We start from the raw sequence: 27,540 nt of genomic DNA, 5'->3' as shown, positions 1-27,540 counted from the left end.
TAGTAGCACACAAATGAGTCCACCTAAAATCAGTCATTTTATGTATTTATTGAGTAGCAGGTTCTAGCCATGTCCTTTTTAACTACTGGAAATCCTTTGAGTCATAAAGAAGTTAATGGAAGCAGTTCATAATCATGTCCTTTTCTCCTGGAAATGTATTCCATTTGTGATCTTTAGCAGATAGTTCCCTTCCTGCTGAAATAAACTATATAGAAGCAGCTGTGGTAATAATTCCGACCACATTCTTACCTTTATCAGAAATGCCTAGAACACTTATATTGCTGATTGCCCTTGTAACCAATGGAGACTTCATTAATGGGCTCCATATTTGGTAATTTCTTTTTTTTTTTCTTTTTAAAAAGGTTTGTTCTTTTTAGATAATACGTGACAATAGAGTGTGTATTTGTACATGATGCAGAGTTACACTGGTAGTGTATCCATATATAAACATCTCTCATTTTAATGACTGTTAGTTCTGTTATCAGCCACTGATAATGTTAAATACGGTATATGTGATGTTGCAAATCAGGAAGTGTTTTGTATGTAAAGAAGCCTGCATATTTTTTACTTTAAAAAATGAATTTCTCATATAAATTCAATTAAGAATTTTTAAAACAAAGCTTTTTGAAGTCTGAAAAGTTGGTAGCTCCTTTAATTATTTTTGAAGGACCTGAGAATGTGAGTAGAGCCCTGGATTACTAGAAAGTAAAATTGGCTTCCAGCTCTGCCTTTACTATTAGTATGGGTGAGGTTTTTGTTTTGTTTTTTTAATCCATCTCTGGCCCAGATTTCTGTAGGGTGTCCTTTCTGATTTTACTCTTTAATGAGTCTCTTCAAAGTAGTATTAAAATATTTTGAATTGTAATGACTGCTATTGTTTTGCTTGCTGCCTTCTCTGTTGATTTTGGCGTGTAATTGTCTATAATGAACTTCCTAGTTAATTAATTACCAGGCTAGGCTTATACATATTTAAGAGCATTGAATTACCTAAGAGTCAGAAGATCTTGGTTTCATCTTAAGTTCTGATATTGTATGACTTTTAAAGTCATTTAGGTCTTAAATATTAGTTTTTTCCCTGTAAAATGTTATCTTCATCTGTGTGGATCACATTTCATAGGTAACAGATAAATGTTACAGAATGATTGTGGTCTTCTGAGATTTGGCTTTCTCAGAAATAACCTTTGTATTCTTTAGTGATCATTATTAAGTAATTAATTACTAATTTAGTGATTGATAATAAGGCTCATAAGATTCTTTCAAAGTGTATATTTGTTTTGAATATGGTTGAAGGCATGAGAAAGTTTAGCAGAGACATGAGTGGTAGTCGTTTGAATTGCTGTACTAAAGCTATTGACATTTGAAGAATTAAGCCAGTAGTACCTTGGGAGTTAAGAGTTATATTGATGTTCACTAGGGTCAAATCACTTAAATGTGATGAATGGTATGTGAACATGTTCCATAGAATTAAGCCTTGAAATTTTTAATGTAAATTGAAATGTATATTTGAAGGCACTCTCAATTATGTTCCAAACATAAGTTTGATTCTCTAGTGTACTGACTAGCCCAAATACACATATACTGCTTATCTAAAAACTTCTTATCTACCAGTTGTAAGTAGTATTACTATTCCAGTTGTAAAGTTTGCCAAAGTATCGTTTTGGAATTGTGTAGAAAGTATTTGGGAAAAGGTAGTAAATTATTTATGTATTTCATTCATATTGGTAATAAGAATTTTACCAAGAAGAAATTGCTAGAACCTGTTTTTGTTGGTGTTTAAGAATATTGTTATAGAAGCTAAGCTGACTCACTCTTCTCATTTTCTAATGTGTTTCTTGCTTTAGCTCCCAAAGCAGGGTATAGCCAAGGTGCAACTCAGTATACTCAAGCCCAGCAAACTCGACAAGTGACAGCCATAAAGCCAGCTACACCAAGTCCAGCTACCACTACTTTCTCCATTTATCCTGTGTCCTCCACCGTGCAGCCAGTAGCAGCTGCAGCTACTGTGGTGCCATCCTATACTCAGAGTGCTACTTACAGTACCACAGCAGTTACTTATTCTGGTAAGACTGATAAACTGTGTTTAAATGACTAAACAAATTACAAAGGGAAACTCTTGATATTCTGTGGAATTATCTTATTCCTGATAGCAAGAACTGAATTGATAGGCACTAATATAAATGTATGTGCATATTATGACAAAAGACCATACTCTAAGTAGTTTGGGGTTGGTGGGGTGTGTGCATGGGTGGGGGAGTGGGGTTTCTTTTTTTGTTTTGTTTTAAGTGAACTATTTTAGCAGAATATAAAGAACTCTTTGGGAATTTGAAAGTCAGTAATGAGTCTTTGATTTAGTATTGCAATTAAAAGAACAAATACCGAGTCTTCTATAGGATCACTTCCTTTCTGACTTTTTCAAATGAGTTTGAAAACTCAAGGATAGCACTAAAGGGATAAACTATAAGATGGTTATGTAACACATCTATATTTAAAATACAGAATAGCTCTATTTTTCTTCAATAATCATAAATTTTCCCTAAAGAAATTTGATCGTTAAAACCTTGCTATGTCCATGATTCTTGCTAATTTCTAGTTGAGGTATTTCATGGTGTTGCAGTAATTGAAATCCCACATTGTTTGTAAACTCTTGGTTTTATATTACTGCATTGTTTCTTATTGTTTTGCATTTTATTTATTCCTTAATACTCTATCTCGTTCAATGGAGGCTTTAAGGTGACATGGGCTAATTAGTACTAATGTAACCTATTAAGAAACATAGTCCAGGATATTCCCTATTTAAGAAGGAAGTCCTTTGTTAAGATCACAAGAAACTATTTATTATATTATTTGTATATTGTTATACAAGACTTCCCAAGTACAGATTTTTGTGTATCTGGGTAATTAGTTATAATTACAACCAAAATTACTGCAATGAAATGATTGGGCACTTTTTTTTTTAATGTTCACATTAGCTTCAAGAAAATAGGAAATACAAAAGCATCCCTTTCTACTCATTATATTCCTCTTAGATAAATTCCAACCTAGTGTGTTACCCTGGATTCTTCAGAAAGTACTTCCTAAGAATAAAGACATTGTTTTATGTAACTACAACAACTCTTTCAGCTTGATTTTTACCTTACCCAGTTTATAGATAATTATTAAAATTAGAAACTGTTGACTTTTTTTTTTAAGAAAAGTTAAACCACTATGCATTTTATATTTAGACATCAATTGTCATTCACATTTTAGTGCATGTGTGTCTACTATATTCCTTATGTATTTGGCAGTATGCATATATCAATATAATTCTTCATAAAAATGAATTTGTCTTAAACATGCTATTTTGTGAACTCCTTTATTCTCACAGTGAATGTCCTTTTACATTACTAAGTATAGAGATGTAGCATTTCTTTGATTGATGCTTTTATCCAACTTTTTATTTTGGAAATTTTGAATTTTGTAGAAAAGTTGGAAAAATAGTATAAGGAATACCTGCATACTATTAACCTAGATTCAGCAATTATTAATGGTTTTTCACATCTACTTTATCTTTCCTTTTCCTTAAAATCTATTTTCATATGGTTTAGTAATATATTTTTAAGTTGCAGACAATGTGGTATTTTGCCCTTACATCTTTGGAAAGTATTTCCTTAATGTTATTGGGCATTCTTCTCTATAAAAGAGCCCCCTCCTTCTACTTTTTTTGATTTCTGTGGACTTTTTCTTTGTTATCCATTACTCTTGTTGCTATCTTCAAGGCTCAAATGTCCCAAATTTGGCTAACAGTATTTGACTCAAATCAGCTCCTGAGTCTTTTTGACATGACTACATTAGTCTTTGAGCTCTTCTTTTTTTTTTTTTTTTTTTTTTTTTTTTTTTGGCACTGTAAGTTATTACAGATACATTTTGAGCTTCCGGTTTCCTGAAATGGTTTCTTATAAATGCCTGTGGTATTAGGTATTAGGCTGCATGGTATTTTATTGTATGGATGTACTATATTTTGAAATATGTATTTGGGGGCATTTAATTTTAATTGACATAATAATTATATTGAAATATATAAAAGACTATTAGGCACAGTGTGACATTTTAATATGCATTTATTTATATTGCATAATGATCAAATTAGGGTAATGGATAGATCCATAACAACCTCAAACATCACTTCTCTATATTGGGAATATTATAAAACCCTACTAGCTATTTTGAAATGTTCAGTTAATGGTTGTCAACCATAGTTTTTCCCACTGTGCAGTATAAAATACTAGAAAGTATTTCTCCTGTTGGACTGTACCCTGCCATACCCATTAACTGTCCTCTCACTATCCACCCTTTACCATACCCTTCCCTGGGTTTGGTAACCACTATTCTATTTTGTGTTTCTTTGAGATCAAATTTTAGCTTCCACATATGAATGAGAACATACAGCATGTGTCCTTCTGTGCCTGACTTACTTCACTAAACATAATATCCTCCTGTTCTATCCATGTTGCTGCAAATGACAAATTTTCATCCTTTTTTATGGCTTAATAATGTTTTGTTTATATATACCACATTTTTGTCTGTTTTTTCTGTTGATGGACACCCATGTTAATTCCTTATCTTTATTGTTATGAATAGCATTGCAATAACAAGCAAGTACAATGCCTCTTCATCAAAGAAATGTTCATCCCTTTGAATATATAGTGAAATATTGCTAGATGATATGGTAGTTTTATTTCTAGTGTTTTGAAGAATCTCCCATTTTCCATAATGGCTATACTAGTTCTTCTCTGTTCACATCCCAGCCAACATTTGTTAGTAGCTATTCTAACTGGATGAGATACTATCTCATTCTAGTTTTGACTGGGGTTTCCCTGATAATTAATAATATTGAGCATTTCGTCGTACTTGTTGGCTATTTAGGTATCTTTTGGGAAATATCTGTTAAAGTCATCCCTCCAGCCTCAGGTGCTGGCAACTGAACTGTGACTGGCCAGCAAGCATATATACTACCACTGTTACACTCCCAACTCCATTTTAAAATCAGTTTATTTGTGGGTTTTGTTTTTCCTGTTGAATTGTTTCTTATGTTTTTAAAATTAATCCCTTACTGAATGAATAATTTGCACAAACTTTCTCCTGTTTGGGTTGGGTTTTTGTTGTTGTTTTTATTGTTTTGTTTTTTGTTAACAGTTTGTTTTTGGTCTTTTGTATTGTGTTGTTTTTGTTTGTTTGCTCAGGAGAGCTTTAGCTAGTAAGGACCTTTTGTGGTTCCATGTACGTTTTAGGAATGTTTTGAATTTCCATGAAGAATGTTAATAGTGTTTGATGGGAATCATGTTGAATTTATAGATCACTTTGGGTAGTATGGACATTTTAACAATATTAGTTCTTCCAGTTCATGAATATGGAGTCCTTATTTGTTTGCATGTGTTCCCTCTTCAGTTTCTTTCATCAGTACTTTGTAATTTTTGTTGTAGAGATCATTTACTTTCTTGGTTAAATTTATTTCTGGATTTTTGGTTTTTGTGCTTATTGCAGGTAGGCTTGCATTCTTGATTTCTTTCTCAACAAGTCTGATATTAATGTATTAAATGTTTACTGACATAACTAGATAGATTAGTACTTATCTTAAGATAAATTTCTACATGGAACCATTTTGTCAAAGAGGATCTACTTTTTTAGAATATGTGATATACACTATGAAAGTACCTGCCAGAGAGCATTCTTAGGGCTTCTGAATTCTTTTACTTGTGGGCTTTGACAATTAAAATTTAGGTTATTTTTATCTCAAAATAAGGCGTTCTAGGGGGTTTGGGGATGTAGTTCAGTGGTAGAGTGCTTGCCTAGCATGTGTAAGACACTGGGTTCTATTCTCAGCACCACATATAACTAAGTAAAATAAAGGTCCATTAACAACTAAAAAAAAAAATAAATAAATAAAAGGAGTTCTGGGGAACGGGGCTATGGCTCAGCTGTAGCACAATTGCCTGGCATGTGTGAGCCACTGGGTTTGATTCTCAGCACCACATAAAGGTCTGTCAAAAACTAAAAAAAAAAAATAAGGAGTTGTAGAATATTGCTACCAAGTTAGCATAATATTACTTGAAACATGAAGGGTTGATTGAAATTATATGTTTTTGTTTCTGATATTGTACACTTAGGAATATTTCAGTTCTAATAATGTCGCTTAAAGTGAAACTATTTTAGTTTTTAAAATGTAGCTTTTAGCTGTGTGCAGTAGAGCTTATCTGTAATCCTTCCTTGGGAATATGAGGCAAGAAATTAAAAGGGCTGGTGATGTAGCTCAGTGGTAAAGTGCCCCAGTTCAGTGTTAAGTACCAAAAAAAATAAAAAAGTCAAGCTTTTACTCAATTTATTGACAGGCTTATGTTTTCCCACAGTAGTTAACAGGAGAATTTAAGTTGTTCTTTAGCAGAATTCCAGAAAATTGTACCCACCTTTCAGTGTTTATTCTGTTTTTATAAACTGAGTAATAAACTATAATTAGACTTGCCTTTTATTAGTTTTGAACTACCTGTGTGCAAGTGGAGATGACTCAATGTTAGGCTTAACCTGGTGATTTTATGGTTAAATAAGTCACTGTTAAAGGAACTCATACTGTCTCAGTCTAAGTTTTCTCATCTGTTAAGTACAGACAGTGGTACTTATCTGCTCTGTGTCTGACACATTGCTCCTCATATTGTGAACTCTCAAATTAAAAGAATTAGAAGACCTGGTCATTCAGTACTGTTGGCCTCTGTTGCCGTTTTTCTCTTTGTTTTCTTCATAACAATTCATGAAGTTATATTTAAATGGCATTTTTACATTTTCTATACAGGACTGAAATCATTTGGAAGATGTCTATTATGAAGACTTCATAGAGGCTAGGGGTATACAACAGTGATAGAGTGTGTGCCTAGAACATGCAAGGCCTTGGGTTTGACCCCAAGGATCTCCCCCCAAAAAAGGGGGGGGGATTTCATGATCCTAATAAGTGATAGTCTAGAAATAGTTTTGTTCTTAATTTATGATTTAATTTTTAATTTTTTTTTTTGGTATCGGGGATTGAACTCGGGCATTCAACCACCAAGCCACATCCCCAGCCCTATTTTGTATTTTATTTAGAGAAAAGGTCTCACTGAGTTGCTTAGCGCCTTGCGATCCTTGTGATCCTCCTGCCTCAGCCTCCCAAGCTGCTGGCATTATAGGCATGCACCATAACTCCTGGCTCTTAATTTATGATTTTTTGAGACAGGATCTCACCGTGTTGCCTAGTCTAGCCTAGAATTCCGGGGCTTGATTGAACCTAGTGCCTCAGACTCATAAATAGCTGGGACTACGGGTACATGCTACTCTGTCCATCTAGCTTTGTTGTTTTTAATTTAACAAATTTATTGTGTTTCTTTATAGAGAAATTTAAACTGTATCTGTTTTGCTTATAAATTTGAAAGCCTTTAGCTGTAAGTTTAATTATGATCCTTTTAAAAAATATTTTCTAGATGTTCATGAACCTTTATTTTATTCATTTATTTATATGTGGTGCTGAGAATTGAACCCAGTGCCTCACTGGACAAGTGCTCTGCCACTGAGCCACAACCCCAGCCCTAATTATGATCTTTTTAATCACATTCTTAAGTAACAGAAGACAGTGATAGGATGGCCTATAAAGAATCTGGGCTGTGGCTCAGTGGTAACACACTTGCCTGGCATGTGTGAGGCAGTGGGTTCAATTCATAGCACCACATATAAATAAAATAAAGGTCAATTAACAACAACAACAAAAAGAGTCTATTGATTACCTGATGTGGGTGAGGCCCTGGGTTCAATCCCCAGTTTCACCACCCCTCTACCACACACACACAAAAAAATTCTTGGAACTATAGAATTTTTCTCTTAACTAGTCATATTAATTATTTTCTGTTTTATCTGATTTTGTGCTTTTCACTGATAATGTCTGCTTACTTTTTCCTACTTGATGTTAGGTATCACTTGTCTATTTCAACACTCTATCTTAAAACTTCATAAGCATTTGTATACTTTAACAAACTAACAGACATTTGGGAATGCTTTTCTCAAAAATTGCTTGACTTCTTTCTTTCCTGGATATGTCCATTTCCAGTTACTTATGATTCTGATTTCCTATACATTTTTTCTCTTATTCTTCTAGCTATGCATTCTTCCCAGTGTGTGTATATATATTAGAATCAGTGGGTTTTAAGACCTTTTAGTAGAGGAGCCTACATTCAAGGGACCAAAGAGTTGAGTTCTCTTGAGTAGTGTTCTTTGCCATCTTGACCACTAGGAATCTCTCTCCTGAGCCTCACTCACTCTTTGCCTGACTAGTCTCACTTAAGGAAATAAAGGCCTAACTGAAATACATTGAAGAGGGAGTATACCAAATTTCTGGAGATTTGGGTTTATGACAATTACGTTTTCCAGTGTTCAGATAGTCTTATATATAAATCCAGCAATTTTGTCAAATTTTACAGCTTTATAAATTCCAAAATCTGTAAACCATTTAACATATATGTAGTATGTCAGTAACTTGCATTATAGCTCCTATCAGTTCTTTGGTTTTATCATTTGCGCAACCCATCAGTCCGTCTTGGAGTTTATGATCTTGATATCATCTTTGTGTGTTTTTCTCTTTTTTAAATCTCTTTTATCCTCTTACCCTCTAAGCAAATCAATTCTTATTTTCATGATTTTTTTTGGGGGGGGGTGATTTTTCCTGTCTAGTATCCTACTTAAGATTCCACCTCAGATCCAATGCTTCCCAAATTTTGTTCAGAGGATTTTTGTTTGGGAAATATTAATAGGTTGACTGCCTAAGTTTGTCAAACACTATTACATCCCTCCATTTGAATTATTTGAATTATAAGCTTCTTCAAGACAGACCAAATCTTATACTTTATACCTCTGTAACACCTGGCATGTGTTGAGTCACTGCTTGAGTGACATGTAGATGGAAGATAAAAAGTTTCTGGGTATACATTATTGTAAATATTCACATGTAAATCTACCTGTATTGGCGGGATTTATTGACTTTAAATTTATAAATAATATTTAACTTGTTTTATAATTATGTAACATAATTTTTGTTTGATTTTATTTGTAAGGTACGTCTTATTCAGGTTATGAAGCAGCAGTGTATTCAGCTGCATCTTCCTACTACCAACAGCAGCAGCAGCAACAGAAGCAAGCAGCAGCAGCAGCAGCTGCTGCAGCTGCAACAGCTGCCTGGACAGGGACCACCTTTACTAAAAAAGCACCATTCCAAAATAAACAACTGAAACCAAAACAGCCTCCCAAACCACCCCAGATTCACTATTGTGATGTTTGTAAGATCAGCTGTGCTGGACCGCAGGTACTTGTGTTGTATGTTTTATCATGAATCTCAGTAGTTATTTTTGGTAGTTAAGTATGCTGATTTTCTGACTCTTGTGCCTACACAAAAAAAAAAGGTTTACTTTTTTTTTTTTTCCTGTTAGCTTTTAGCTAATACATACATATAGTTGATCCTTCACATCTGCGGGTTAGCACATCCATGGTCTCAGCTAACCATGTATCAGAAATATGTGCGGCAAAACACATCTATACTGAACATGTACAGAATTTTTTCCCTTGTTATTTTTCCCTAAGCAATACGGTACAACAGCTATTTATGTTATATTAGGTATTATAAATATAGTCTAGAAATGATTTGATGTATACAGGAGGAAATAAATAGGACTGTGCCATTCTATCTAAGGATGCACAGCCTTGGAATTTGGTAACCAGTCTCTCACTGGCAGTAAAGGAAGACTGTATTTCTCAAATAGTCTTTTTTTGATGGGGGGTTGGGAGTAGGGGTGGGGGGTGGTCTTGGGGATTGAACCCAGGAGCACTTAACCACTGATCCACATCCTCAGTCCTCTTTATTTTGAAACAGGGTCTTGCTGAGTTTCTTAGGGCCTCACTAAGTTTCTAAGGCTGGCTTAGAACTTTTGATCCTCCTGCTTCAATGTCCCCAGTTGCTGGGGTTACAGGCATGTATAACCATGTCTGACGATCATTTTTTAGAAGCTCTTTGTATTGCAATTTGAAAATATTGTTGGTGGGGGGGGAAGCTATAAAAATGATTATGAGTATAAATGAAAAACAGGGAAATTGAACTTTTTTCAGGATGGCTGCTTTGCTTATTAATTAAAAGCTAAATTCAATTTTAAAGTTCTATATTCAAATTTATAACTTTTCTGAGACTGACTTATACATGTTTTGTATAATATAATTTGTTTCTATAAATTTTCATATAAGGACTGACTGTAGGAATGTTGGGAATAAGGAAGATATAAGCATATAAGCACATGTCTTTTTCAAAAAGAACAATTAATGAAGTATGTAAGACCTTTATTTTCTGGTTTTGTTTGGCTCCAGTTTTAAATTCAACGCCTCTCCCAGTCTTGTAGCTTGGTAGGTTAAAAAAAAAAAAAAGATTAATTTAAAAGAAAAAAATCATTTTGACTTTCTGGTAGTTTCTTTATATTGTAGCCAGCTATCCCTCTGCCCATCCAGTGTACATTTCTTTTTTATTTACTAGATTACTTCTATGTTTAATTACAAATTTGAGGAGTGTTTTCAATTACTAGTACTGATGATCTCTGAGTTACTGAAACCAATTTTAATATATGTGGCTAGATTTATAAAACCATGTGGGTTTTTTGTTTTATTTTTTCCTCCCCTGTTTTGGGTATGATAGGAAAGGGTGGCATTGTGGCCACATGGTTGGTGGGGGGGGAGGCAAGTGATTTTTATGATACAAGTAGCAAGCACAGAAATAGGAGATTTATTGACTATGTGGGTGCCCATATGAAAAACATGAAACATGGTACTATGGTGATAGTTTAACAGCACTATTTGGAATGAAGACATGAAGTTGACCGTTGATTACAGGGGGAGAGGGGAGAGTTAGATGGCTACACAAGAATGGGCCAAGGGTATTTCTGCAAGTCAGAGACTGTGCCTTAAAGTGTTAATGAATCTTAAAGAAAAATATCACTGAGATTTGAATTAGACTCTAGGTGTGGGCCAAGAAAGGGAGAGTTAAGGTGAATTCAGGGCCAAGGTTTAATCTTGGTTCTACCGCTAACCATGTTAGAGACAGACTTCTTTGAGCTTTTCTTTCCATAACAAGGATTTGTCTTAAGTAATTAATAAACTATTACATGGAACTACTTGAGGCCACTGAGGTAATGACAGGAGAATCAAACAACTGGTCCTTAAAATCTCACCCAGCTCTGAAATCCCATGATGAACATAAAATTTGATGCTTATCATTTGTGAGTCTTAAAAATAATTTTAATAATAAAACATGAAAGAAGAACCATTTGGCCACACAGAAAACAAAATTGCCTAGCAATTCTTATTGTTCTCTTATTTTAATTACCTGCCTTCCCTAATCATGTGCAAAATATCTGCATGGTTTATTGGTAATTTTACCATAATAATGGTTTTCCTTACAAATATATACATTTTTGACTCTTCCTATTTTAAATAAGCTTTTGTGCAGGTGACATGGATTATAATACAGGTAATGTTTCAGAATACATTCTGAGTTAGAAAAGTCAGTTTTATAAATAAACATGCCTGTTTGTCAAGACTCTTATTACCATGCAATAGCTTTTTTTTTTTAATTTTAATAAATTTTTTTTAGTTGTAGATGAGCACAATGTCTTTATTTTATTTTTATGTGGTGCTGAGGATCAAACCCAGTGCCTCACACATGCCAGGCATACGCTCTCCCACTGAGCCACAACCCCAGCCCTATGCAGTAGCTTTTGGTACTGGTATAAGGTACATTTTTCTTCCCTCATCTTAATTCTGTAATTAATTTCTTTGTTGAATGACCATTCTCCCTGAGCATTCTCTATTCAATATTATACATAAGCAATAAAAGATATGAATTCTTGAAACTGGAATAAGTTGCTTATGTTATGACTATGTGTGAAAGTGTTCTGCAGCTCAAAGTGTTGGATAAATGTATTCTTGGAAGGAGGTATACCTCATTGATGAAGGGCCTGCTTAGCACACACGTTTCTAATTTAGCCCCCGCACCACCACGCACAAAAAAGTAATCTCAATAAAGAGCGTGCAGAGACTCACGGATGTATCACATATATAGTGAATTCTTCATGCTCGTGCTCACATTCTTATTCAGCTGCTTTTTAGATTTACATTTTTTAAGTGAGTATTAGAAATTTGAGAATTAAGTAATATGAAATTCTGTAGAAAGAATATCAGTGAAGCAAAATTTGCCCTTTTTGTTTAAAACAGACTTATAAAGAACACTTAGAAGGACAGAAACATAAAAAAAAAGAAGCTGCATTGAAAGCCTCACAAAATACCAGCAGCAGCAACAACTCTACTCGTGGGACTCAGAATCAGCTACGTTGTGAGCTCTGCGATGTGTCTTGTACAGGAGCAGATGCATATGCTGCCCACATTCGTGGTGCTAAGCATCAGAAAGTAGGTGGATTTTTTTGGCACACAGCCTTATGTCTTTGTTTTGTTTTACCTTTTCAATGGGGATTTTAGTAAAGATGACTTCAAATTTTGAAAACATTGTGTTCTAAGCCTTGCTTATGTGCTAACATATATAATTCTTTAAAGGGAAAGACTAGATTCCTTTCTTTAAATTGAATTAAACCACTTATTTCATGTTTGAAATGATATAATCACTTTCTACTTGGTCTTTTTTAATTATAGATTGGCTTACATGTGACCAAGTTTCATCTTTCCCTGACTATTTCCTCACCTGGTAATAGATGGAATATGTATACATACCTGCTTCACAAAGTACCTTGAAAATAATGAGTTTTGTATATAAAAGCATTTCACTTAAAAAATATGGCTCTTCAAAAACTATGCATGGAGCCACCACATGACCCAGCTGTACTACTACTTGTTATTTATCCTGAAGAATTAAAGTACTACAGTGATACCTGCATACCTATGTTTATAGCAGCACAGTTCACAATAGCCAAATTATGGAACCAGCCTAGATATCCATCAGTGGATGAATAAATAAAGAAAATGTGCATATACACAATGGAGTTTTATATAGCCATAAAGAAAAATGAAATTATGAGATTTACAGGAAAAAGGATGGAACTAGAGACCATCCATTTGTTAAGTGAAATAAGTCAAACTTGGAGGGTTCAGAGTCAAATGTTTTCTTTCATATGTGGAAGCTAGAGAGGAAAAAGGAAAACAAAGGTGGGATTGGATCTCCTAAAAATCAGAGGGAGATCAGTAGAGGAAAAGAACCAGTGGGGGCGTAAAGTGCTGGGCCAGATTATCATATTATGTTATATGCATTTGTGAATGTGTAACAACAAATTCCATCAATATGTACAACTATAAAGCGCTAATAAAATGGAAAAAATATAGCAAAGAAAAATATGTTCATTTTATTAATAATGTCATTTAGATAAGCTTAAAAGTTTGCATTTTGTGTTTCCTGACAAATAAATGCACTTTTGTTTTGTAGGTGGTTAAATTACACACAAAACTTGGTAAACCTATTCCTTCAACAGAACCAAACGTTGTTAGCCAAGCTACTTCTTCAACGGCTGTCTCTGCTTCAAAACCAACTGCCTCTCCTTCAAGCATTGCAGCAAGCAATTGCACTGTGAATACTTCATCAATTGCAACTTCTTCAGTGAAAGGTCTTGTGACTACAGGAAATTCATCTCTTAATAGTACATCCAACACTAAAGTATCAGCAGTGCCTACCAATATGGCTGCCAAGAAAACATCTACACCCAAAATAAACTTTGTTGGCAAGTACTGAAGTTTCTCTGTGTTCCTCTTAACTCTGTCAAAATGGTGTTTCTTTTCTATTGAAGGATTAACCCTTCTGCTTATGCTATTCAACTCATCCTTTATCTTCTTCAGATATCTACCCTTTTCTCTGTATCTATCCTATACTGTTTTCTTCCCTTCAGCCATAGAAATATGACCATATCTTAACGTAGTTGTGGATATACACAGAAACCTTTTTTTTAGTTTGGTTTGGGGTTTTTGGCACAGTGTTAGGGATCAAACCCAGGGCTTTGTGTATGCCAGACAAACACCACCACTGAGCTATATCCCTCCTGAGTCCTTACTTTATCTACTTCTGTAGTTCCTTTTCAATTCAGTCTACTATAGTGTTCCCTGAAACTGATTTCAGGATTCACCAAAGACTTAATTGCTGAGCGCAGTGGCCAGTTCTTGGTTTCATCCTATTGACAACCCCTCCCCCCCCACACATTCAGTACCATTGACTGCTGTACTATAAAACTTAAGATACGTCTTTATCTCTTTTTATAGGTCCACACATCCTTTTCTCAAGTATCATTATTGGTCCACTTTCTGGATGCTCATTAAATAGTTCCTAAGATGCTGATTCTAGCTCTTATCTCACTATGCTCCATTATTCCTGGGTGGTCTCATTCATTCTGATAATGTTCGGTGACTTGAAATATTTTTTGGCAAATTAAAAACCCCGGAGTTTTAGAGCTGTGTTTTACGTACTTATTCTCTGTTCATTCTCTGTATGGTTTCCCAGATGATTTGCAATGTGTTCTGTTCTAATCCATAAATCTGTCACAAGAATACCACAATATAATCTCTCAAAATTACTGATTTTTCAAATAAAAAAGTTTACTAATACTTTTTATTCATTTCTTCCTCCTGCTTTTTCCTGTCTTTTTAATTACCCTTGCCTTAATTTTTAGGTCTGAAGTCTCTTTCTTAGAATTTTTGTTTCTTACTCTATCCAGTATCTTCAATATGTTGTTTGATAGTCTGATCAGTCATCATAAAATACATACCAAATTGTATTAGTCTTCTGCTTAAAAATTCACTTTGGCTTTCCCCAAGCATATCTGTATTCCTTATTTCTGTCATATAAGATTCTTCATAATCTGCCTCCTACTACCTTCCTAGTTTCATATCTTGTCACTTCTTCCTAGATAGTAATTTACACTGAATTATTGACTCTTCCTTGAATTTTCCACTTCAATTCCCATGTTACTGTGTTTTTTAAGTACATGCTGTTCTGTTTAAACATTATTTTTTTCTTTCTTCCTGACCAGTATTATAATCATTACTCCTCTTTCCAAGCCCAGTTCAAGTTTCACACCCTTTGTGTAGCCTTTCTTAACTGGATCAGGTTAAAGAGTAATGACTTCTTTCTTTAGCTTTCCTACAATATTTGGTTCCTACTTATTATAGCACTCTCACATGGTATTATAATTATTTGCTTTTTTGTTTTTTCTTTTTAATTTTGGGCACCTAAAAGGCATCTACAGTGTCTTTTGCCCCTAGAACACAGGAGCTTAACACTGAACTTGATCACCAACCCTCCGACCTGCCCCCCACACCCATTTTTGTTTTGTTTTTTTAAATTTCTACTTAGGTTCTTGCTAAGTTGCTGAGGTTGGCCTTAAACTTGGGATCCAAGTATCTGGGATCAATAGGCGTGTACCACCACAACTGGCTACATTCTCTTATGGTATTATCAAAACTTAGGACATTGCGCTCATTTTGTATATTGTTTAAAATATTTTTGAAAGAAAGTCTTTATAGAAAATTCGCAATCAGGTACTCAGGCGTTCTCTTGGATAGTTATTTAAAATGTTAAGTTTAGTTGATAGTGGGCTGGGCATTTGCCTATTGCACTGGGTTGCCTAGCACATATGAGGCACTGGGTTCAAGTCTCACTACCAAATATAAATAAATATCCATCAACAACTAAAAAATTTTTTTCAATTTCTTTAGTAGATAATTAAAATGAAAACCATGATTTATGGGGTTTTATTTCAGTTTTTGAGATTATTCATACTGTCAGTTTAGAATAACAAACTTTTTGATTAGATTTTGGATTTTAGAGCTAAAGAAGGGAAGTTCAGAAATATGTTTTATTAATAGGATTTTAGAAGCCACTTATGTGGTTCTTTAAAGTTCCCATCTTTAGTATATACACAGAAGTTTGACTATTGGTAGAAAATAACTTTCTATGATGTTTTCATTGTATCAGGGTTTGTCCTTTTATATAGAAATAAAATTACTGTAATTCTTTGTTGTTCTAGGTGGTAACAAGCTACAGTCAACAGGAAATAAAACAGAAGACTTAAAAGGAACTGAATGTGTTAAAAGTACTCCTGTCACTTCTGCTGTGCAGATTCCTGAAGTAAAGACAGACACAATGTCAGAACCAGTCACACCAGCATCTCTTGCTGCATTGCAGAGTGATGTGCAACCAGTGGGCCATGATTATGTGGAAGAGGTATTGCTTTGAGAATACTATAGGTCTGAAATTGGGTAAAGGGAAGATGTATGTGACTTTGTTGCAAGCATGCTCTACATGTAAAATAAAAGTATACTTAGTTATATTTTAGATTTAGGTCACTTATGAAGGAATGAGTATTATAAAAAAGTCCTTTAAGCTTGCCTGTTTAACTTTTTGTTCTTGTTAACAGTGTCACTGAAGTGTAAGGTAACTTTTATTTATTTGCAGATATTCTTGTAATATTCTATTTAGCTATCATAAGACATTAAAATTTAAAAAATTCTGCTGGGTGCAGTGGTGCATGCTTGTAATCCCAGTGGCTCTGTATCCTGAGGCAGGAGGATTGTGAGTTCAAAGCCAGCCTCAGCAATTTAGTGAGACCCTATCTCAAAATAAAAAGAGTTGGGGATGTGGCTCAGTAGTTCAGTGCCCTTGAGTTCAATCCCTGGTACAAAAAAATATTAAAAAATAAAAAAAAAATGCATATATTTTTAAATTCTGTGAAGCAAAAATAATGATGGAGAGAGCAAGTCTCTTTTTGAACAATTATTTTGATTTATGTTTAAAATTAAGGTTGCTAATTTAACACATGACATTTATTTGGTTTCTCAAGTTGATTAGAACACTATTCCTATTTAAAGGTTAAATAAATTAGTAAATGTAGGAGCAAGGGGACATTAGACTTGAATAAATTAGGTTTAGGATTAGCGTTTGCTGTTAGCAGGAAAGAAACCATACAGTGTTGTGACACTGCTATTTACTTTCATTTTATTGCAGAGCATTGTATCATTTTTCTGAGCTTCAGTGTCCACATCTATAAAATAGGAATATTCCTCAATAAAATTATGAATATTAGATGAAACTAAGAACCTAGTACATGCCTGGAAGACTGCGTATTATTTTGAGTTCTTTACTTACAAGATGCATTCTGTAATTTATAAGTAGTTTATAAACAATTCTAACTTAGCTTTATCTCTTATAAGAGTAAAATTTGAGCTGGGCACAGTGGCACATGCTTGTAATATCAGTGACTAGAGGCTGAGGCAGGAAGATGGCAAGTTCAAGGCCAGCCTCAGCCACTTAGGCCCTGTCTGAAAACTAAAAAAAGGTCTGGTGATTTAGTACAATGGTAAAGCACCCCTGGGTTCAGTATGCAGTATCACTTAAAAAATGTAAGATTTGGTATTCTTTTTTAAAAAATGTTTTTAACTCAAGCATCCTAATTTCTGATTGATTTGGATTAATTAAATACTCAAAAATTTCAGAAATTTGCATTCAGAGCCAGTCTAAACGCTTGTAATTTCAACTGCATATCCATTATTAAATTTGTAATAACATTCTTGTCTACTTATCTTTCTGATTGTACAGTTAGAAAAAAATTAATCTGGACTTTCCTTAAAGTTACATGTATAAAATCTTGAGCTTTGAGGAAGTTGTATGCTACAGTAATGCTTTTAAATATCTTCATCTCCAAGAACAATTTTGGCCAGCTTTAGGTATTCTGTACTACTGATGAGAAAATTTAAGGCATCTAGCTAAATTACAATCTAAGTGTTTATAGATTAAAATATTCAAATGAAAGAGAATTACAAAAGCAAATGTATGAAATATTTTGAAAGTTAAAAATAATTTCATTCTCAGTTTCTATCCTTTTATCCATGCCATTTATGTTTTTCTCCCACTTCAAATTCCAGTTGTTCACATCTGTATTAAATAATCCATGAATATTGTGTGTGTGTATGAAATTTGCAAAATGAATTACACCATTATGTACAATTACACACATTAAAAAATACAGAAACAAAGAATCTGTAAGGGTCTATGAATGAAATTTTACAATTATTTCCTGTTTTTTCTACACCAAGGTACGAAATGATGAAGGAAAAGTAATACGGTTTCATTGTAAATTATGTGAATGCAGCTTTAATGATCCCAATGCTAAGGAGATGCACTTGAAAGGACGGAGACACAGACTTCAATATAAAGTAAGTAAATTTTAACTATTCTGTTTTTCTTACAACACATATATTCTTTATGTAAAACAAAACATCTAACCACAACTCACCCAGTCAGTGAACTCGCATGAGCTCTTGAAAGATTCACATAGGTACTAAATCAGATGTTTGTTTTTTATTTAGTAGTTAGTAAAACCAATATAACTATTTTCTCATCAATTTTGGTAATTGTGGAAAAACGAACAAATGTTGCTTTGATCAAGTAATCATTTAAAGATAGTTGTTCCATATAGTGTTTGAAAAACGTGTCAAATCTTTATCTACTTCCTTTAACTTGGTAGAACTCCAAATAAAATGAATTGTAAGATGATTTTTTTTTTTGAAAAATTTTATCATCTTGCCCTAGGAATTCTTCACTGGATACACTGTAAGAATTAAGATAAATCTTTTTTTTTTTTTTTTTTAATTAATTTACCTTCTTATTTTTTTCACAACTAAAAAATATTTATTTTTTATTAGTTGCTCATGACAATACAATGATCTTGACATCATACATTTGATTCAAATGGGGTATGAATTCTCATTTTCTCCAAGTGTGCAGGTTGCAGAATCACATTGGTTATACGGCCACGTATATACATAGAGCTATACTAGTGTCTATTTTATTCTGCTGCCCTTCCTATCCCCCCCCATCACCTCTTTCTACCCAATCTAATATGACATTAGATTAGATAAATATTAAGATAAATCTTAATATTTAAATTTTTAACTAGGTTGGATTAATGAACTAGTTTCATATTTTCTCTTTAAAATGCACGGCTGGCAAAACAGTCTGTTAAATGGCAGTATTTTCATGAAAAGAAATATTGCCAAGGCAGATACTTAGAATGTTTCATCTATTTATAAACAACTAAAATTAAATATTCATCTATCAGTCCCACAAGGACTTTCTGTTGGTCAACACTAAATTACATACTTAGTAATTTTATATATATATTTTTAAATTTTTTAGTTGCAGATGAACACAATACCATTATTTATGTATATGTGGTGCTGAGGATCAAACCCAGTACCTCACATATACAAGGCAAGCGCTCAACCTCCGAGCCACAAATCCCAGCCTAGTAATTTTGCATTTTAGTTAATGTATTCTGAATTATTTTCTCTGATTCAATTTAGTTATGCTGATTTTTCTCTTTAGGAAATTTTGTAAGTAAAAGCCTCTATGATCAATATGTGTAATTGTATGGCTAAAGATGGAGGTAGATTGTTGAAGGTGGCTCCTTTTTTTTTTTTTTATGTTTTTTTTTTTTTTTTTTAACAGAAAAAAGTAAACCCAGATTTGCAAGTAGAAGTAAAACCTAGTATTCGAGCAAGAAAGATTCAAGAAGAGAAAATGAGGAAGCAGATGCAGAAGGAGGAATATTGGCGAAGACGGGAAGAAGAGGAACGCTGGAGAATGGAAATGAGGTAATATCCTTAACTTTTAATAGCATGATAGTGATTCTTCCTTCATAAAAAAAGTTTCTGGGTATATGTCTTCCATTTAGAGCAATTCATATTTTTTTAATGTACTTTTAGTGTTTAGTAAGATCGTAAGTCTAGGAAAAATTATATTAAAATTAAATTATTGGGATTAGGAATTTTGTTGAAAGTGTTATCATATAAAAAATTTCATGTTATAAATGAATAAGTACCTCAATTTAAAACAGGAAAAATAGAATGACTGGTTACCTGATAACAGTATTCTGAATATAAGGGTTTTTCGTTGTAGATGGACACAATACCTTTATTTTATTTATTTAGTTTTATGTGGTGCTGAGGATTAAATCCAGGGCCTCACACATGCGAGGCAAGTGTTGAGAGCCACAGCCAAAGGGGCCCCAGCAAACTTCCAGCTGCCAGCTGATGATTGGCTCACAGCCCCCAGCAAACTTCTAGCTGCCAACTGATTGGCTCCTCTGCAGTGATGCTCATTGGGCTGTTTCCCCGCCCTTTCAGACCATGGAGCTGCTCATTGGGGGACTTTTTTGGCTCCACCCACGTGACCCAGCCAATCAGCCTCAAGAGCAGGAGGAGTGGGGGAGGTTGAGAGGCTTGTGGGAAGCCAGTGGTGGCAGTTGGGCTCTGAAGGTTTTCCTGAAGAGCTGTGTGGTTTGGGGTGTGTAGTTCTAAAAATAAAGTTCGTTTGTTTTGACAAGTGGCTCCTAAATTGTGCCCAGCCAGACTGCGGCAGGAAAGCACTCTACTACTGTGCTAAAAATTTCTTATTTTTTATTACTTATTTGTACACATTTCCTATACGGTACTTACTTGGCTTTTATTGTATGTTACCTTTAGTTTTTACCATTACGTGTAAACCAGTTTTTATGTGTAAGATAAAAATAAGTCCTATATTCTTTTTGGAGCTTCTGCCTTTGTAATGTATTCTTCCCTATACTAGGACTTTCCTCTCTCTAGTAGGTTATATAATTATTTTGTTTTACTTGCATGTCTAAAATTTATTAAGTACCTAACTGCCGGTAATGTGTTACGTAGTATAATGTGAATTGGCAAACAACAGTTAAATGTCCCAGCTGTTATTTTACTTAAACATCTTTAGCACTAATAAACTATTCCAAGTTGGACTGAACATGATTTTTCAGAACCTTCAAGCTGTTTTTATGGTTTTTATGGTTTTTTTTCTCAAGGCCTACATTACATAACAGGATATTTGGTTCCCTCAGTCCTTGGATTACCTAAAAAGTGATGCTTATTCCCAACATGAAGAAATGAGTAGTTTGTTACAGTGGTGGACAAGAAGCATAATTCTTTAAGTTTTGTTTTAAACAGATTTGTTAATAAAACTTGCTACCAATATTTGCTTGACACATGATTTTCTTTGAGAGCTCTTACTATGCTAGTTTGAAGTTGAAAGTAAAGGTAGAACCCAGAGGGAAAGAGATGGTGAAGAAGATTGTAGAATAGATTAGAAAGATGTCACCTGTACACTAAATGTCCACATTCCAGGTTCAGTTCATGGGTGTTTTATTTGGAATACATAGTAAATTTTCATCTGAACCATGAAGTTTTCATAAAAACCCTGATGACCTTGGCAAATGCATTCATTATTCCTTATGGCAACAGTTATTATGAACTAAGTCACAGCTGTTGTCTCTAGACAGGATATTTGCTTTGTACTGTACTGTAATCTCTGTTGCTCTTTATAGGTCCCCAACAATGAGACTGTCTCATTGACCTTGAATTGCCATTTATTACTATACACCATTGATTTTGCGCATATTAGAGAAGTATATATGTTGTGCCTGTATCACAAATAGAGAAATTAAAGGTATTTTAAGAGGCTTTCTTTAAGGTAAAAATGTAGGAGAGAGTTTTAGTTTTATAAAGACCAAGAAAATGCTATTAATGTCTGTGTGCACATTGGGTGTTTTATATATATTACTGGTTGAGCCCCCTTAGGAGTAGATATTTGGGTTTCCAATCTTGGCCTTGTTTACAGTCCTTTGCCTATTCTTTCTCATTTGTCATCATAAAGTCTTGGCTGTTGTAAAATTTTAAGTTATAGAAAGCAAAATTTCAGTGGGGAGAGATTGAAAGGAAACATTTCTGTTCTTTCTACTTTGACCTTCAGCTCTGAAGTTTTCTTCTGCTTTTTGTTCTCTCTGGTTCTGTTTTTACATTGATTTACTTCTCAATGAAAGCAAATTTGGGAAATCAGATAAGTAGGGAAGAAGAAAAATGTTAGGCTGACTTGGGTAGAATTTTTATGTCATCACTGATGCAAGTCCTTGGGTTGTATTTCTTCTCATAACCTTGTAATATTCTTTGTGTTTCAGACGGTACGAAGAGGACATGTACTGGAGACGAATGGAGGAAGAACAGCATCATTGGGATGATCGTCGCCGAATGCCCGATGGGGGCTATCCTCATGGTCCTCCAGGCCCATTAGGTCTTCTGGGTGTTAGACCAGGCATGCCTCCTCAACCACAGGGTCCTGCAGTGAGTGTCTATGTTTTTTACATAAGAAATGAAAATTTAAACTTGTTTCAACATTAGGAGATCGTTTGGAGGGCTAGTTTGTAGACTAAATCTCTTAATCTAATGGAATTTTTTTCATCTGATTTAGATGTTTCTCACAAAGATCTGTGTCTTGAGAGTTTATGTTCTGAACAAACTGGCTAAAAGGATTATGAGGAACATCTCATAAAAGAAGTCCAGACTACTAAAAACAAGAACAAACATTCAGCAGTTAGAATAAAACAGCAAACTCCTTTGCCTATTCTTTCTCATTTGTCATCATAAAGTCTTGGCTGTTGTAAAATTTTGAGTTACGGAAATCAAAATTTCAAAATCATCAATACTTTAAATTTATTAAAAAATATTTTCAGGGGTAGCCATGTACCTCAGTAGTAGAGGTCAAGTCCCTGGGTTTGATTTCTACTACCACATGTAGTCTTGCATTTTCATTTTACTGAAATGGAAAATTGAAATTTGTTTAAGTGGATATTTTGCTTAACTGGTTTTTTTTTTTTTTAAAGATATGATCAAGTGTAGTCAAAAAATAATATTTACTTTTGCTCAGAAGACTTTTTTAGTATCAGGGATTAAACCCAAGGATGCTTAATCACTGAGCCATATCCGTAGTCCTTTTTTATATTTTATGTAGAGACAGGGTCTCACTAAGTTGCTTAGGACCTTGCTAAATTAAAGTATAACTTTTCTCACTAGCCCTTACGTCGTCCTGACTCATCTGATGACCGTTATGTAATGACAAAACATGCAACCATTTATCCAACAGAAGAGGAGTTGCAAGCAGTTCAGAAAATTGTTTCTATCACTGAACGTGCTTTAAAACTCGTTTCAGACAGTTTGTCTGAACATGAGAAGAGCAAGAGCAAAGAAGGAGATGATAAAAAAGAGGGAGGTAAAGACAGGTGTGTTTTCATGTTATTTACTGTACATATTTTTAGTTTTCCTTACGTGCACTTTTTATATTTGAAATCACAGTTAGATAATTCCTGTGTGAGTCTACCTTTCTTAACTATCCTTGTGTTAGATACGTAATATTTTCAGCTAAAATGAGAAATACATAGTCCCATTGACAACACAGTTTAAACCTTGGATTCTACTCATTTAAGTTTACATAAAAACAAAGTCTCTGGTATGGTTTTCCAGTTGCATTCAGCCGCTAATTTCTCTATTTTTTTGTTGGTATGTCCCCCTTGCAGTCTTCATTTTACTATTCTGTAGTAGCACTAACCATAAAGCATGAATAAGCCCAAACTTTAGCTCCATCTTTCTTATTGAGTTTGTATAGTATGATCTATAACTTTTTACTTTTCCTTTTACCATTTGGAAATATTTTTGTATTAATTCAAACATGACTTTTATTAACGGTAAAGTGAAAAACAGAAGTACTCGGTATCCTTTGTTTTGCCTGTGAGAACTTAGTTCTTGGGTTGGGGGGAAGGTACTGGGGATTGAACACAGGGGCACTCAACCACTGAGCCAAGTCCCCAGCCCTATTTTGTATTTTATTTAGAGACAGGGTCTCGCTGAGTTGCTTATTAGCACCTCACTCTTGCTGAGGCAGGCTTTAAACTGGTGACCCAGGGCCTCAGCCTCCCAAGCTACTGGGATTACAGGTGTGTGCTACCATGCCCAGCCAAGAACTTTGTTCTTGATTTATTTTTAATCCATATTGCTTATCTAATGAAGTATAGTTAAAAATACTATAGTTTTGTTAGTGTAGTTGATGATGATTTTAATAGTATTAAAATAATTTCCCTTTAATATTGTGTTTAGAGAATATCATGGTTCTGACTGAGGGCATATATAGGTCAGTGGTAGAGTGCATGCCTAGCATGGATTCGATGCTCAGCGCTGCAAAAAAGAAAGAAGACGGGGAAAAAGGAAATAAATGTCATATTATAATATGAGTTGATTTTGATACAGAGCTTTGAAAGGAGTGTTGCGAGTGGGAGTATTGGCAAAAGGACTACTTCTCCGGGGAGATAGAAATGTCAACCTTGTTTTGCTGTGCTCAGAAAAACCTTCAAAGACATTATTAAGCCGTATTGCAGAAAACCTACCCAAACAGCTTGCTGTAAGTATGATGGAAAATGTTAAATTTACCCCTTGTCTGGTTCAAAAGTTTTTGGCAGGACTAACTGTGCTTCAGTTTAAACCTCAGCCAGCCTTTAAATTTTTGGCTTGACTTTCCATATTGAGTTTTTTGCTTAATTGTGCAAACTGATAAAACTATTTTCTACTTTGTCTTTTTAGGTTTTATGGTGCTTGTATTTGACATGAAGCCATCTTGCCAGTTTATTTTGAAATGTAAAATTGTAGCATATGCCCTCCTTTTCCTGTTCTTTTTCCAATACTTAAAGTGTAAGGCAGTTGATGGGGACAAAAAGTGATTTTTTTTCCCCTCTTAACAAAGCCACACTACCAGTGCTTAATTTTAAGTTTTTAAATTCATGAACCTCTTACTTATGTAGTTTGACATATTTTTAATAAAATATAACTAAAAGGATCTGATTTTGATTTCTTTTTTTTTTTCATTTTTTTTTTAAAGAGAGAGTGAGAGAGAGAGAATTTTCAATATTTATTTCTAGTTCTCGGCAGACACAACATCTTTGTTGGTATGTGGTGCTGAGGATCGAACCCGGGCCGCACGCATGCCAGGCGAGCGCGCTACCGCTTGAGCCACATCCCCAGCCCCTGATTTTGATTTCTTTAGTTTAATTATTAATACAATAGTACCCCCTTATCCTCAGGGATGTGTTCCAAGACGCCCAGTCAGTATCTTAAATGATAATACCAAACTCTGTGTATATTGTGTTTTCTTTATTCATACATACCTTTGATAAGGTTTAATTTACATGTTAGGCACAGATTATCTTTTGTAGATTTTAATTGCCAGCATCACTACTCTGCACTTCGGGACCTTTAAGTAAAGTAAGGGTTACTTGAACACAAGCACTGCCATTCCATAACAATCTAATAACAGTTCAACTAAGGGGCTAATGAGCATATATAGTATGGGCTAGGCAAAGTCATGATTCACATAGTTGGCCAGATAGGGGAGGGTGCCTCAAGATTTCATCATGCTATTCAGAATAGCATGTAATTTAAAACTTATGAATTATCTGTTTCTAGAATTTACTGTATAATATTTTCAGACTGCAGTGACAACATGTAACACACTACAGAAGGTGAAACTACAGATAAGGGATGACTTCTGTAGTTTCAATTTTCTAATGTTTATAATGGTAGGAAGTACTTCTCTTGTCTCCAGAAAAAATGTTCGCAATTAAGAGAACATTCCTATTTATTTTGTGTACCAGGAATTGAACTCAGGGGTACTCAACCACTGAGCCACATCCCCAGTCCTATTTTTGTGTTTTATTTAGAGACAGGGTTTCAGTGAGTTGCTTAGCACCTTGCTTTTTCTGAGACTGGCTTTGAACTCAAGATCCTCGTGTCTCATCCTCCAAGCCTCAGGGATTATAGTCGTGCGACAAGAATATTCCCTTTTGGTTTTACAAAACAACCTTACTTTAAAGCTTGAATTTAATTTTTTTGTGGGGAGGGTATAAAGTCATGATACCTTGAATAAATTTTATTCAAAACCTTTCAATTTAGCCATTCTGAATTCAGGGATTAAAATTTCATTGGCAATATGGATCCTACAGTACTAAGTCAGAATACTACCTGACAGCAATATTACAACAGATGATAAAAGGAACAGTGAAAGCACCTTGTTGAACTTAAACTAGCACCACTCTAGCACTTTCTATTGTTCTCTTACCATTGTTCTAGAGAGGAAGTTCCTGTTTGTCTTTTTACCTCTTTGTTGTCCCTGTTAGGCCAATGAAAGGGGCAAAGAAAAGATTAGGGGCCTTAGAATAAAGTCATAGAATTTCTAAGAAACATCTCCATTCTAATGTGGTGCTTAATAAAACTACAGAGCAGGAAATCCTGTATCCTAACTAAATAATTAACAGTTAAGCTAAAGCAGATAGCTCTTTCAAAGCTACCTGCTCTTATTATGTAAGTGGATTAGCAAGTAAAATTAATTCTTCATCATCATCATAGTTAACATTTACATAGTAATGGGTTTTACGTAATTAACAACCTAAGTGTTAGGTACAATTATTGTTCATATTTTACAGGAACAATCACAGGGTAAATAATTTGCCCATCTTCACGTGGCTTATAAAGTAGAGTTAAGATTTAAGACTAGACGCTACACTGTAAACACTTCATATAATTTTTGTCTAAAACTTTAATTTGTTCATATAAATTGTGACTTTTTACATGTCTACCAAATTTCGGTAAATCTTGGGGTTTGTTATTTGTTCTTAAGTGGGACTTCCTGCTTCCTGATAAGATGTAGATCTATTGAATTCACTGAGAATATATACTGGGAATGGTTGAATTGTGGCTGTAGGATCCAATGGTTGAATTGTTAGGTCCAGTTATTTTAGTTCCAAGTTCTATAAATATGAAAAATAATGCCATTATTTTTTTTATCTAAGAATTCATCATCTAAGAGATATACACATTTACCAATATCCCAAATAATACTGATAATGTTAAATATTAGCTCAACAAAGATTTTGAAAATAAAGAGGTACAAGAGATTAATGATATGGATATATATGGCAGATCTTATAGTAGTATATAGTAGTATATGATGTAGAATGGTTAGGGTAGTGGAAAACTAAAAGAATCATAATGAAACTGCTTTTGTCTGTTAACAAATGCATTATATCCAACTAATTTCTTATAATCTTTTTTACATAGGTTATAAGTCCTGAGAAATATGACATAAAATGTGCTGTATCAGAAGCAGCGATAATTTTGAATTCATGTGTGGAACCCAAAATGCAAGTCACTATCACCCTGACATCTCCAATTATTCGAGAAGAGAACATGAGGGAAGGAGGTTGGAAAGCTGTTAAACATTCTACTTTTCTATTAACTGTTTTTTTGTTTTGTTTTATCATTATTTTCAATTTACCTACTCTTTAAGATGGCATTAAGCCCTAGAAGGCAACATGCTGGCATTACATATTTAATAGATTTGACTTATTTAGCAACCAGTTTGGGTTGGGATCATTTCCCACAAAGTAAATGCTCTTGTTAATGATAATTTTTAAATGAAACCCATAGGATATGATTGGTTTTCTTGATTTTTTTTTTCTTTTCTTGCTAACCTCAGATTTCTGGAAAAAAATTCAAAATTATTTTTACTTGGCATAGTTGACTTGTGAA

The 27,540-nt window shown here is 34.1% G+C and overlaps 1 protein-coding gene across 3 annotated transcripts in view; it reads left to right on the top strand.

Annotated features, from left to right (window-relative positions):
- The window catches only part of ZFR (zinc finger RNA binding protein), a 76,757-nt gene that overhangs the window by 22,241 nt on the left and 26,976 nt on the right, over positions 1-27,540 (top strand). For all 3 annotated transcript variants that reach the window (XM_081298177.1, XM_081298176.1, XM_081298178.1), the window contains 11 exons: positions 1,842-2,060; positions 9,102-9,349; positions 12,295-12,486; positions 13,511-13,802; positions 16,098-16,294; positions 18,163-18,282; positions 19,577-19,722; positions 22,092-22,254; positions 22,984-23,189; positions 24,211-24,361; positions 27,070-27,211. In XM_081298177.1, coding sequence (XP_081154303.1) covers positions 1,842-2,060; positions 9,102-9,349; positions 12,295-12,486; positions 13,511-13,802; positions 16,098-16,294; positions 18,163-18,282; positions 19,577-19,722; positions 22,092-22,254; positions 22,984-23,189; positions 24,211-24,361; positions 27,070-27,211 — 2,076 coding nt within the window. The remainder of the gene's footprint in view (positions 1-1,841; positions 2,061-9,101; positions 9,350-12,294; positions 12,487-13,510; positions 13,803-16,097; positions 16,295-18,162; positions 18,283-19,576; positions 19,723-22,091; positions 22,255-22,983; positions 23,190-24,210; positions 24,362-27,069; positions 27,212-27,540) is intronic.

Source organism: Spermophilus citellus (assembly GCF_964194105.1).
Source record: "Spermophilus citellus genome assembly, chromosome: 1".
NCBI classification, from domain to species: domain Eukaryota; kingdom Metazoa; phylum Chordata; class Mammalia; order Rodentia; family Sciuridae; genus Spermophilus; species Spermophilus citellus.
This window is presented reverse-complemented; position numbering and strand designations above follow the sequence as displayed.